The sequence below is a fragment of the Psammomys obesus genome, unplaced genomic scaffold (genome assembly GCF_907164565.1).
Source record: "Psammomys obesus unplaced genomic scaffold, mPsaObe1.curated_primary_1811, whole genome shotgun sequence".
NCBI classification, from domain to species: Eukaryota; Metazoa; Chordata; class Mammalia; order Rodentia; family Muridae; genus Psammomys; species Psammomys obesus.
Window position 1 is genome coordinate 1,570,143 of NW_026591598.1, and position 11,938 is coordinate 1,582,080.

Below are 11,938 nucleotides of genomic sequence, written 5' to 3' on the forward strand. Positions count from 1 at the left end.
AGTCCAGAGGCTGCTGCCGGGGAGGGGAGGCAGAAGAGGGAAAAACCAACATGTGTAAGTCAAGGTTCAAGGTCTCCTGGCCTACCTGTGGCTCAGTGAACTTGGAAGTGCGTAAGACTAATTTTTTACAGCGGACCCCTACAGTCACTTTTTCTTTGGGTGCCTATGTCTCCTTACCTGCAAAACAGGGCTAAAAATTTAAACCCTACCCCCCCCCCCCGCCCCAAAGATGCTTGTAGAATGTAAAGCCCTCTAAAAATCCAGGTTAGGATTACTGTGATCCAAAGAAGGTGTGAAAATCTCCCACTGGAAGGTCATTAGAACCAATCCTATAGCCAACCCTTAAATCAGTTAAGGAACATTTGCATACGTATATGCCAGGCACTGTGGAGGGCTCCTTACACACAGCCTCAGCTAACCCTCACCATAAGCGCGTGTGGTCTGTGCTGCCCTTGCCAGCATTCTACTGAGGAAGAAGCCGCAGCTTGGTGAATGAGCTGCAATTCACGCCATCATTTGCTCATTCATTCCACTTTAACCGAAAGCCATCTCTGGGCCAGGCTGCGGGCCAAGTGCTGAGGGCAAGAAGACGAACAAGTCCTTCAGGAGACATGCCCATAAATTATTTTAATAACAACTCGGGACATGCTTCAACAGACAGAGCACAGTGAGAGCCAGAGAAGGAGCAACAGGCTCCCTGGGGATTGTGGGGACAGAGAGCCAACCTCTCCAAACGACCCTGCTTCACTGAAGTGAAATACAAAGTCTTGGGTTTGAATCTTAAAAGGCCTGTGTGTTTCCAGGAGATCTCTTCTGCCTCTGAGGCTCGGTCTGAAAAAATTAAGAAGTTGAGTGGATCCCAAGATCCAGAAGCTCCAGGAATTGGCCCTCCCACTTCATCGTCTTGCAAATTCAAGCTACTCCCACATCCCCCGCTAACCAGAACCCGAAGGCCTTCTTCACTGAGCCCCAGAGTAATGTCAACCACTCAGAGCCACCAAAAAGCATTTGCAACCTGGAACCTCCCCTGGAGGCCCAAGGGGCGGAGCTCTGGTAAGGGGCGGAGCTCTGATAAGGGGTGGGGCCGAGGCATCGTTGGAAGGGCCCAAGACACTGACAGGAGGGATTAGCCCAGCCAATGACAGACAGGGGGCGTGGCGATCCCGCCTCTTGCCATAAGAAATCGCCGGGTTCCGAGACTTGCACGAGTCTGCGAACCCTCCACACTAGCGGCGACTGCTTCTCTTGCGGCCAGTTCCTACGGCCAGTGGGGCAGCTCAGGAGAGAGGAGATCCGGGAGACCCCAGGGGAAGCGGTGGACGAATCCGATTGGGTCTTCCTTTGCCTGGCTGAGTTGCAGGGACGCCAAGGTGCTCGGGCCTCCCGCCCAAGAGGAGCTGCTGGCCGGGACCCCGGGCGCTCGCTGACAATCCGCCCGCTGCCATGGCCGACCACCTGATGCTCGCCGAGAGCTACTGCCTGCTGCAGGTGCCGCCGCACGCCCACGGCCCGCACGCGCCCCGGACTGTGCAGCCATACGTAGGCCAGGGCATGGACAGTGGTCTGCGGCCGCGGGGGGCTCCTCTGGGACCGCCGCCGCCACCCGGGTCCCTGGCATACGGCTCCTTCGGGTCTCCGGTCTCCTTCCAGCCCTTCCCCGTCGCGCAGCCGCCGAGCGCCGGCAGCGCGCACCTGCAGCCTGCAGCCACGCCGTCCCCGGGCCGCATCCCGGCGCCCCCGGGAGCCGCCGGAGGCCCTTCACCTCTGCAGCCGGCGCCCGGAGCAGCGTCAGCGCCGCCGCCGCCACCCGCCCTGGGCTGCATGGACGCGGAGCTCATCGACGAGGAAGCGCTGACGTCGCTGGAGCTCGAGCTTGGGCTGCACCGCGTGCGCGAGCTGCCCGAGCTCTTCTTGGGCCAGAGCGAGTTCGACTGCTTCTCGGACCTGGGGTCCGCGCCGCCCGCCGGCTCGGTGAGCTGCTGAGAGCGGCCGCCTAGGGTCGCTAAACTCTGCGTCCGGTGGCCCGGCCCGCGCACATCCTCCGTGAGGGTGGAGGCGCCAGGGTTACGCGCCGAGACGGCTCCGGCCGGCCGTGGACGCCTGCCTTGCCTGCAGGCCCGCCTCCTGCTGTGTGACAGCTGCGTCTTGCTTCTCTTACCCAAGCCTCAGCGGTCAAATGGAGGGGACTGAACCAGCCTTCGGATTCCACGTTCTTGAATTCTGTGCTCTCCTTCCCGCCCCCTCCTCCCAATCTGAGCCATTGCAGGCCTCTGCCTGACCTTCCTTCTTGTGCAGCCCACTAACCGGGTTCCAGAGCCATCTCCCTGATCCTCTATCTTCCCTGGGCCTCTGGCCTGCGGGGGGAAGGGAAGATTTTATACCTAAGTGCTGCAGAGTGAAACAATGCTCTCGGTGTCCTCTAAAACCAAAATAAAACTGGGTTGCTTTACAGTTTTGAGTTTCCATTTCCTTTTCATCCCCACTGTCAATTACCTATAACTTGGAAAAACACCTGAGGCTGTGAGTGGCCCAAAGCGGGATGGAGGTCACCGAATTCCAGCAGCCCAAAGGACAGAAAAATTAATAGTTTTTTTTTTTTTTTAATGTCTTGAGAGTCGTGCAATTGCCGTGTCATAACCTAGGAGTCCCAGGCTGTTGACAGGCCAGCTGCCAGCTTAGCCCATTGGATTTTCCAGCTACCAGGACTCCGGAAACTGGATGGTACCTGAAGATCCAGCAGCCTTAGCTTTGGACAGAGACAGTCTCCTTTGTCCATGATACTGCCCCTTCCGGTTTTCTTGGGTCTTGATGTTAATTGCCATACCTTTATGTGTATGTGTGTGTTAGCAGGGATTGAAACCAGAGCCTCACACATACTTCATGAGATTACTATAGCACACGATCAGACTCAGCAGACTGTAGAGATGGTTATGCTGCAAATTAATGCACGAGGAATCATAGCCCAGGTCGGGGACAGACCTGGAAAACAGACTATTATTGGAACATGGAAGAGAGTTGTCCAGAAAACAGGTGGAATAGGTTCAGCTGGTTGGGGCGGAGGTCATGTCAGCTTCAGGGAGGAGGTGACATTTGATGCAATGAACAATATGGAGCGACAAATGTTTTAAGGAACAGGACAAGACCTTGATTAGAGGGAGGGCCGCATACCAGTCTGTGGGATCTATGATAAAGGCAAGGCGTATCTAGAACAGACAGGGGAAGAGCTAATGGTTTCCCGTCAACTTTATGTGGCCAGCTCAGTTCTCATTCCACAGGTGAGGGGTGTGGTGCTAGCCCAACCCTGGCAAGATGTGGCCTTCAAGTCCAGATCTCCAGGGCACCCTCTGCCATTCGCTCTGAAAAGATCCCCTACTGTGTGCGAGGAAGGCTAGAAGTGAGGCTGTAGGTCAGGAGGAAGAGGCCTGCATCCCAGAGTGCTAGGGCCAGGCAAGGTGCATTCTCTAGGTGACAGCAAATTCCAGAGACTGCAGAGCAGTGCCACTGAGCCCCACTGTCTCCAAGTGGTTGGCTTTTGCCCTAGTGCCATGTTCTCGTGCAGCTGACTCCAGCAGCTGTGAGTTATCCCAGGTTATGCTATGTGGGCACCAACTCTAAAGCCTGTAACAAGGGCAAAGAGTGGGTGATGGGCAGTGTTTGGTAGATGAATAAAGTTCTACTCTTAGACCCCAGGGCCTTCTGGGACATATGGAAGGAAAAAAAAAATAGAGTCGTCAATGGCCACACCATTAAGCTCATAGGATTGCCTAGGACCCCAGACCAGAGACAGAAATGAAGGAATTAAATTGGGACAGGGAGGTTTGGCCTGGGCTGGACACTACCTTGATTGCCTTTTCTTCAGGCCTCAGTTTTTCCACTAGTAAAAAGAGGCTAAAAATCCTTACCTGCTACTTTACAAGGCAATAATCCTCCCTGCAAGTGAGGAACCAGTTCAGAATGAGTTAATGAGCAGTTGGCCAACTCTCAATGCCTCCCAAGTAGAAGGGAATACAAAGACACCACACCAAGCCATACATGGTGCCTCACACCTGTAATCCAGCACTGAGGGTGCTGGGTTCGAGGTCAGTAACAGCTACAGTGAGTTCTGGACTAACCTTTTAAGATTCCTGTCTCAAAAGGAAAGAGGGGAGTGTCACATAGAGTTTTAGGGTAGAGCACCTACAGGGTCCTGGGTTTAATTCCCAGGACCAAAACAAGGGCAGCCAAAAAAATGCCAGCCAGCCTCCAAAGAGGAACTACTGACAAACTGATCAGCAGACAGATGGACAGAGAAGATAAGACCAGAACAGCTCACCAGGTCCTGGCCCTGAGAGCTAAAGGAGAAAGAGCAACGGGCTTGGAGTCTGTGTCTCCATAGAATCAGTTCTATAACAGTTCAGGAGCTGCCTGACTGCAAATAAAGTCCCTCCACCCTTTGAGTCTTCGTCTTTCTGTAAGAGCACAGCTTCCTGTGGTGTCTGTCACCTCTTCCTGAGAGTCTGCCTCCTAACACAGCCTGCTGGCCCTTCATCCGATGATCTCACTCTCCTGCCTGGGTAGCAACTGCCCAGGTCTTTAAATTCAGTTTCCCTAAAGCTAGGAACTCAGTCATGACACAGACAAATCATGCTTCTTTTTCTTCCTCCTCCTCCTTCTCTTCCTCTTCCGCCTCCTCCTCCTCCTATTTCCCCATGCCAACATTCTTTATTTTTCTTTATCTTTTATCACCATTGCCCTTGCTTTTCTACAGGCAGAACCTCTCTATAAATATGGGGTCCCAATTAACAGCACGACCACTATAGAGCTGCTGCTTGGTTAGTGAAAGCTTCAAAGGGGGTGCGTGCCTGTAGTCTCAGCACTTGGGAGGTAGAGACAGGGAGATCAGGAGTTCAAGGTCATCCTTGGCTACATATTGAGGTTAGGGCCAGCCTTGAATACATGAGACCCCATCTCACAAAACAAAGAAGGATTAGAAAGATGGCTCAGTGATTAAGATGGCTTCTCCTTCAGAGGACCAGAGTTCCCAGCACCCATACCATGAGGCTCCCAACTTCCTAATTCCAGCTCTACGGCTCTACCACCCTCTTTTGTCAGATACATACAAACAAATACACACCCACATGAAAAGCTGAAGTAGATGAAATGTTTAGAACAGTGGAGTCTGTGCTTAATGCTCTTCTCCTTGAATCTTGACTTTGGGCGACATCTTTATCCTATAGCCATTAAGGAGGCTGCTTTAGTCACCTAGCAAAGGGTCCATACAGTACAATAGTCAGACTGTTGTAAGCTGAGCTCCCCAGGAAGCAGACTCTGAGACAGTGTTCTGTTTGCAAGTTGTTGTCTTGGGAATCTGTGCTGCACAAAGGAGGGGAGGGAAGCCCAAAGGAGCAGGAGTCACACAGTGAGCAGGCCGCCAAGAGTCAGCCAGTCCCCTGCAGAGCTCTGAAGCTAGAAGGGCCCGGCAGAGTTGACCCAGGTTAGACCAGTTCACTCCTCTATGCTCTGGTCCTCATCCGGCTTGGAATGTGGGCTGCCCTAGAATTGGCATGGCCCTTGCAGGGTATGGCAGACCTCTCCAGGGCCTTCAGGTAAAGGCTGCCACTTCCCTGTTAGGGCAACAATGCCATGGAAGGGGACTTTGAGTGGCACTGTGACCCCCACAAACACCAGGGTCCTAACAATGTCTCCTCACAACTCACCCAGCACCCCTTGGTCCCAAGTATCACCTTCCTTACTAAAGAACAACAGAAAGGCAATCAAATGTTCTTCCCAGGGTCTATGGTGCACAGGAAATCCTCACTAACAGCACTGCCATCATGGCTGACACCCTTCCAGCTCAGCTAAGTGCTCAACAGTCATTGCTGAATAAATTAATGCGCAGCCTGATCTCAGCCTTTTCCCAGGCAGCTTAAGTGGTTTAGCTGATTATCCAGTGATCCGCAGGAGTTCCTTAATCCACCCTTGCCTAACTCTTCACGACACTTTGATACTACAAGCGCTGGGTCAGGACTAGTGCCAACTAAAAGACACTGTCAGCACCTCTGAGTGCCTACTGTGCGCAGAAATGATGGAGACGAACAGGGAGGGCCGGGAGAGACTCGGTCTATTCCAGCTTCCCCTTCGCTATCTCACCCACCCTGTAAGGAGTCCTCCTGGGGAGTTTGTCTCCATTCCAGAGGTCAAGAAACTGGGGCACAGTGAATTAAGTCCAAGGCACACCCTCATTCTGCAGGGCCTGTCCCATGCCTGGGCTGAATCCGGAGAAGGAATTGAATCTGAGTGAAAGAACAGATTCCGAGCCGGAGCTTGCCCTTGCCGCTTGGTGTGTGTGGGATGCAGAGGTGGCTGGGCCTCCCAAGGCCTTGGTTTCTCTCTCTGCAAGAGAAGAGTAACGCCAAGAATACGCGTCCATGTTACCAGGACTCAGATGAGTTGGGTCCTGGGAACACATAGAAACCGGTGCATCGAGGGGCTGGAGAGCTGGCCAGGGGCTAAGAGCACTGGCTGATGAGTTGAATTTAATTCCCAGCACCCGCATGGAGGCTCACAATGGTCTGAAACTCCATTTCTGATGTCTTCTTGGCCTCCATAGATGCTGCACGTACGTGGTACACAGACACTCACTCGTGCAAGCCAAACAGTCGTGCATATCTTAATAAACAAGGGTTGAGGATGGATAGTCACAGCGTTATCCTGCAGCTGGTTTGGGCCAAGGGGGGGGCTGCACACTTTGGGGTTTAAGGTCTGCTGAAGCACAAGACAAGAGACACATGGAGAATGCCCAGCAGCCCCTGCTGAGCAGTTTGGAGTCTAGAAGGTTAAGAGTTTGTGGTAAGGGTGTGATAGCACGTGCCTGTGACCCCACCACTTGGGAACTGAGAGCAGGAGGATCAGGAGTTCAAGGCTAGTCTAGACTACATGCTGAGTTCAAAACCAGCCCAGGCTACAAGACTGTCTTAAACAAAGCTTGAAAATGTAGCAAGACTGAGCCTGGCCCAGCACGTGCCCTGACAGATTTTTAAAAAAACACTGAGCTACTCCGCGCTCAGTCTCACCTGTCAGGCACCTCAGGCTTCCCATGAGGATGCGCTGAGATGTTAAGCAGTGACTCAGGTGAGAACCACTGATGGGGAACAGAGCCACAGGCCAGCGACAGTGCCTCCTCCCAACCAAAATACTCCTAATATTTTAGGAACATGTAAACCAGAATCCCTGAGCTTGTCTTTCCCATGCCGAAATGAACACATCATACTCCCTTGAATACATGTCTGCTGATGCATTTTTTTTATCACTGGGATTATAGCAGAGGCAGAATCACATATCAGCTTAGACTCCTTGCGTAACTGAAGATGCTCTTGAACTTCTGACCCTCCTGCCTCTACTCTGAAGTGCTGGCATTATGGGCCTGTACCTCACCCAGTCTGTGGGGTGCCGCAGATTGAACACAGGACTCTGTGCCTATTAGGCAAATACTCTACCAGATGAACTATTTCCAAGCCTCTAATATATTCTTTAACTGGCTTCCTTCCCCCACCTTAGTATATTTTCATACACTTTCTGAATCAGTAAATATGGCTTCTATCTTGTCATTTGCTCATTCTACTCTTGTTTCGAGACACCAAGGGTCACAGGGATACATCACCGTGCTAGGCAACTTTGTTCTTTTTGATGACTGCATTGTGAGCAATCTGCTCACCAGCCCCAGAGATGAAAATGCTGGCTGTTACCTAAATCTAGGGGTAAAGAATAATGCTACCAGAAGACCTGGTCTATTTACCTCGCATGTCTGTGGGAAGGGCTCTGTGGGGTAAACTCCTAGAGGGGGGTTATGTGATCTGATGATACATTCAAATAAAATATTTTCTGGAGTGAAGTAACCAATTCCATCTTGCCCCCTGCTAGCTCTGTGTAAGAAATCCAGCAGGCTCATGCCCTCGGCTCTCCGGGCATTAGGAACATCCCAAACTTTTATCTAAGTGCATAGAAAGGGTCACCTACTTTCCATTTATTTCATCACTAATAAAGATATGGTCCATTTGCACTTCTTTCTCTGTGAATCGCTGCTCATACCACTGTCTGGGGGTTCTTCTGGGCTGTGTGGATTTTTCTTAATAATTTATAAGAACTTTTTATTCAGTGCTGGGGGTTGAACCACCTGCCTTCCACATGATATGCTCTGCCTCTGAGCTGTAGCTCTGTCTGTCTGTCTGTCTCTCTATTGCTTTGAGATAAATTCTCACTAAGTCTGTCAGGTTGACCTTGACTTCTCTCTGCAACCTAGTAGACCTTGAACTCATGGCTTTCTGACTCACAGTGGCTGGATAGGTTTGTCAGCAGGTCTGGCTTACAAGAAAATCTTTATATATTGTAGATACTAAGCCTTGGGGACTGGAGAGAGAGGGCTCAGCGGTTAAGAGCACTTGCTGTTCCCCTCCGCTTTGGGACCCAACCTTGATTCTCAGCACCCAGCCCCTGTCTCACAACCATCGGTAATTCCAGTTCCAGGGGCTCTGACTCCTTCTTGTGGTTTCTGATGGCACCAGGCACACACATAGTATGCATAAGTTCACATGGGCAAATATTCATTGCATGAAATGAAAGGACGAAATCGTTAAAAAAAAAAAAATAACAAAGTGGTAAAGCCCTTTGGGGAGTGTTTAGGTATTCTTTCTATAGCCGTTGCTGATCATTTGACTTTACACGTGGTATCTTTTGCCTTTTGGAAGTTATTAATTTTCTTTGTGTGTGTGTGTATGTGTGTGTGTGAATGTGTATGCTCAAGTGTGTGAAGGAGGCCGTGCCCATGCGTTCATCTGTGGAATCAGGAGCTCTTTGTAGGATGTCTTCCTCCCTACTTTACTTTTTTTTTTAATTAAACCTGGAGGTCACCCTTTAGGTTAGATTGGCTGGCCAGCAAGCTCTGGGGAACCTCTCATCTCTGTCCCCTACGTTAGGGTCACAGATGCTTGTGGTCATGCTTGGCCTTTTACATGGGTGTTAATAACCTGACTCAGGTCCTCATGTTTCTGTGGCACACACTGTGCCCAGTGAGCCACCCTCCCAGCCCTAGCCACACGATATTTGGCTAAGCCACTTTGCCATCCTCTGAGCCCCTGCGGCTTTGTTCTTCTTTCTAATCTGCAGTGTGTTCAAACACAGATAAACTCAACCGATGGCTCACGGGTGCTATTGCTGCTACGTGCTCAGTGCTGTGCCTGGCGTGTGATAAGCTTTGAGTGTGATAGCGGCTTCCCGGTTAGTACAGCCCGTGCTGAGTGAGCAGGGCCTGTTTACAAGTCCAGAGAGGAGGTCCAGCAAAGGGGAGGAGGGACTTCAAAGCAGGCCCCATGCAAATGGCCCTTCAGCTCTCGAGATACCTGCCTTCAACCTTCGGGGTCCAGTCCTTCCTCTTGCAAGAAGGTGTCCCAAATTTTCACTGGGGAACCGCTTCTTCACTTACAGCCCATTCGGTTTGGGGAATTGTGCCTTGCCCTCTGCGTGTGGTTTGAAGTAAAATAATGCTAAATTCTAAAGTCTTGCTTTATTCACGGCTGGTTTGAAATGGCAATGCTCCATCCCCTTCTCCCTTTCTTCTTTATATAAAGCCTGTTGGAAGCCAGCAGAATAGCTCAGTGGGTAAAAGTGCTTGCTATCAAACCTGACAAGCTGAGAACCCTCCACAAGCGTGCACCCCCCAAAAAAATATATAATGAATAAATAAATAAAAATTTAAAGCAATTAAAAAGTAAGAGTTTATCAAATTTACAGGTAATGTTGGGCCTGGTAGCACACACATGTAATCGAGCATCTGGCAGCTGAGGCTGAGGCAGGAGAGTTACCAGTTTGGGGTCTACCTATGCTAAGAGAGAGAGAGAGAGGAGAGAGAGAGAGAGAGAGAGAGAGACTTTGTCTCAAAAAACCCTCCCCAAACAACAACAAATTGCAGCCAGCTCTCCACACACGTGCACTGTGCTAGTTAGCCCAGTCAGGACTGACTCAAAACGCCTCAGCTGCCTCCCGGTAGCCTAACCCAGCACATCATTACTCCAGATAAAGGACATGAGCTTCACAAAGGTGTGCTGACTTGCCCACAGGCACACACCTAGTAATTTGACTGACAGAGTTCAAACACTTAATTTATTTAAGAAAGACCTGTATGCTAGGCATGGTGGCACAACACCTGTAAGCTCAGCACTTGGAAGTCAGAGGCACGGGGATGGCCACAAGTCTAAGGCCAGCCTGGACTACATGGTGAGTCACAGACCAGGAAGGGCTATATAGCAAGACCCTGTCTCAAGAAAAGGGGGGCGCTGGGGGCTGGGTATGTATTTCATTTGGTAGAACACTTTCTTCTCATGAACAAAAGTCTGGATTCAGCGCCAATAACCTCATATACTAGGCTTGGTGGCGTAGGCCTCTAATCCCAGAGAAAGTGGAGACAGGAGAATTAGAAGTTTAAAGTCCCAGTCTCAACTACATAGTGAGTTGGAGGCTAGCCTGGGCTACATGAGATCCTGTCTCAGAAACAAAAACAAGTGGGTGGTGGTAGTGTACACCTTTAATCTCATCACTCAGGAGGCAGAAGCAGGCAGATCTCTGAGTTTGAGGTCAGCCTGTTCTGCAGGAGGGAGTTTTAGGACAGCCAACCAAAAAACAAAAACAAAACACACAAACAAGAAACAGTGGGGGAAGTGGAAGAAAGGGTCAGAATTTTGCACAAAACATATTCAAGTGTTAGCTCATGTTCTATGACAAACATAGAGTTTTAAGTGAGTTGAACCAAAAATACCTCTTCTGAGTCCCAGCCAGTCAGTCAGAACCAGATCACTTCCTTCTTGTTGCTCTGCTATTCATGACCTCAGAGTTCAAACCAGCCTTTTCATCTTTGTTGGTAGCATGGAAGCTACATGAACACACCATGCCCAGCTCTCAGAAGGAAGAGAGTGAGGAGGTGAGCACACCCAGGCTTTGAGGCCTGGCAATCCTATCACATGACCATCTTTAATGATATGTAGCTGCAAAGGAAGCTGGGAAATAGGCTTTCTACTAGCAGTCATGTGTCTATCAGCAACTCGGGCACTGTGGAAGAGAAGGATGGTTTTGATGGACAGACAGTAGTAATAAGTGGTTCCCTTGAAACTAAAACTCAAACCCCAGGGTGTTTGGGAAGGTTGGGCAGACATCAAGGGCCCAAGTCTTGTGTGGTTAGAACTGCTGGAGTTTAGTTTTCTTCCTTTCTTATGCAGGATCTCACTATGTAGTTCTGGCAGTCCTGGGACTCTCCATGTAAGCCAGGCTGACCTTGAACTCACAAATATCTACCAGCCTCTGCCTGCTAGGAGCTACGATTAAAGAGGTGCACCACCACTCCTGGTGGAATTTAGTATTCTCCGTGTCAGAAACATAGATTGGTAAACATATGACAGATACGTGACTGGTCACTAGAAATCATATTTTCTAGCTTCCTTTGCAGCTAAATGAACACTCATCTTGGGAAGCTTATCTTCTTCGAGTCTTGAAATTTGTCTTTAAAATGGAAGTCCTAAGGAGACTTGACAACAGATTAAGGCTGTGGGGGGCATGTCCTATACGTCCAGGACACATAGTAGATGCTCATCTCACAGAACAGATGGAGCAGAGTGTGGACACCAGCGTATGAAAGAAGGAGACCCCCCCGAAGGAAGTGGCAGCTCATGCAAAGTAGCACAAATGAATGATGCTTACGGGGTGAGGCCGCTTACAGGTGGTTAGCGTGCAGGTAGATGGTTGGAGGCCCAGAGGGTGTGCCTGGAGTGGGTGAGGTCAGAGAAGAATGACCCTCGACAGCAGCAGGCTGAGCTTGAGCTGGATGCCGTTGCTAATGGGAGCCGTGGAGGATCCCACTGGGGTGGAGAAGGAAGATCACTTTAAAGTGGGTAGGATAGACCTGAGAGGAACACAT

The 11,938-nt window shown here is 50.4% G+C and overlaps 1 protein-coding gene across 1 annotated transcript; it reads left to right on the top strand.

Moving 5' to 3' along the window:
• The first annotated feature begins 620 nt into the window (after positions 1-620).
• On the top strand, positions 621-2,451 carry Cited4 (Cbp/p300 interacting transactivator with Glu/Asp rich carboxy-terminal domain 4). Its single transcript, XM_055611287.1, has one exon. The coding sequence runs from the start codon at positions 1,444-1,446 to the stop codon at positions 1,981-1,983; it is 540 nt and encodes a 179-aa protein (XP_055467262.1). The 5' UTR covers positions 621-1,443; the 3' UTR covers positions 1,984-2,451.
• Positions 2,452-11,938: the final 9,487 nt, after the last annotated feature.

Coding starts and splice junctions, on each gene's coding strand:
- Cited4 (XM_055611287.1), top strand. CDS start 1,444: ATGGCCGACCACCTGATGCTCGCCGAGAGCTACTGCCTGCTGCAGGTG.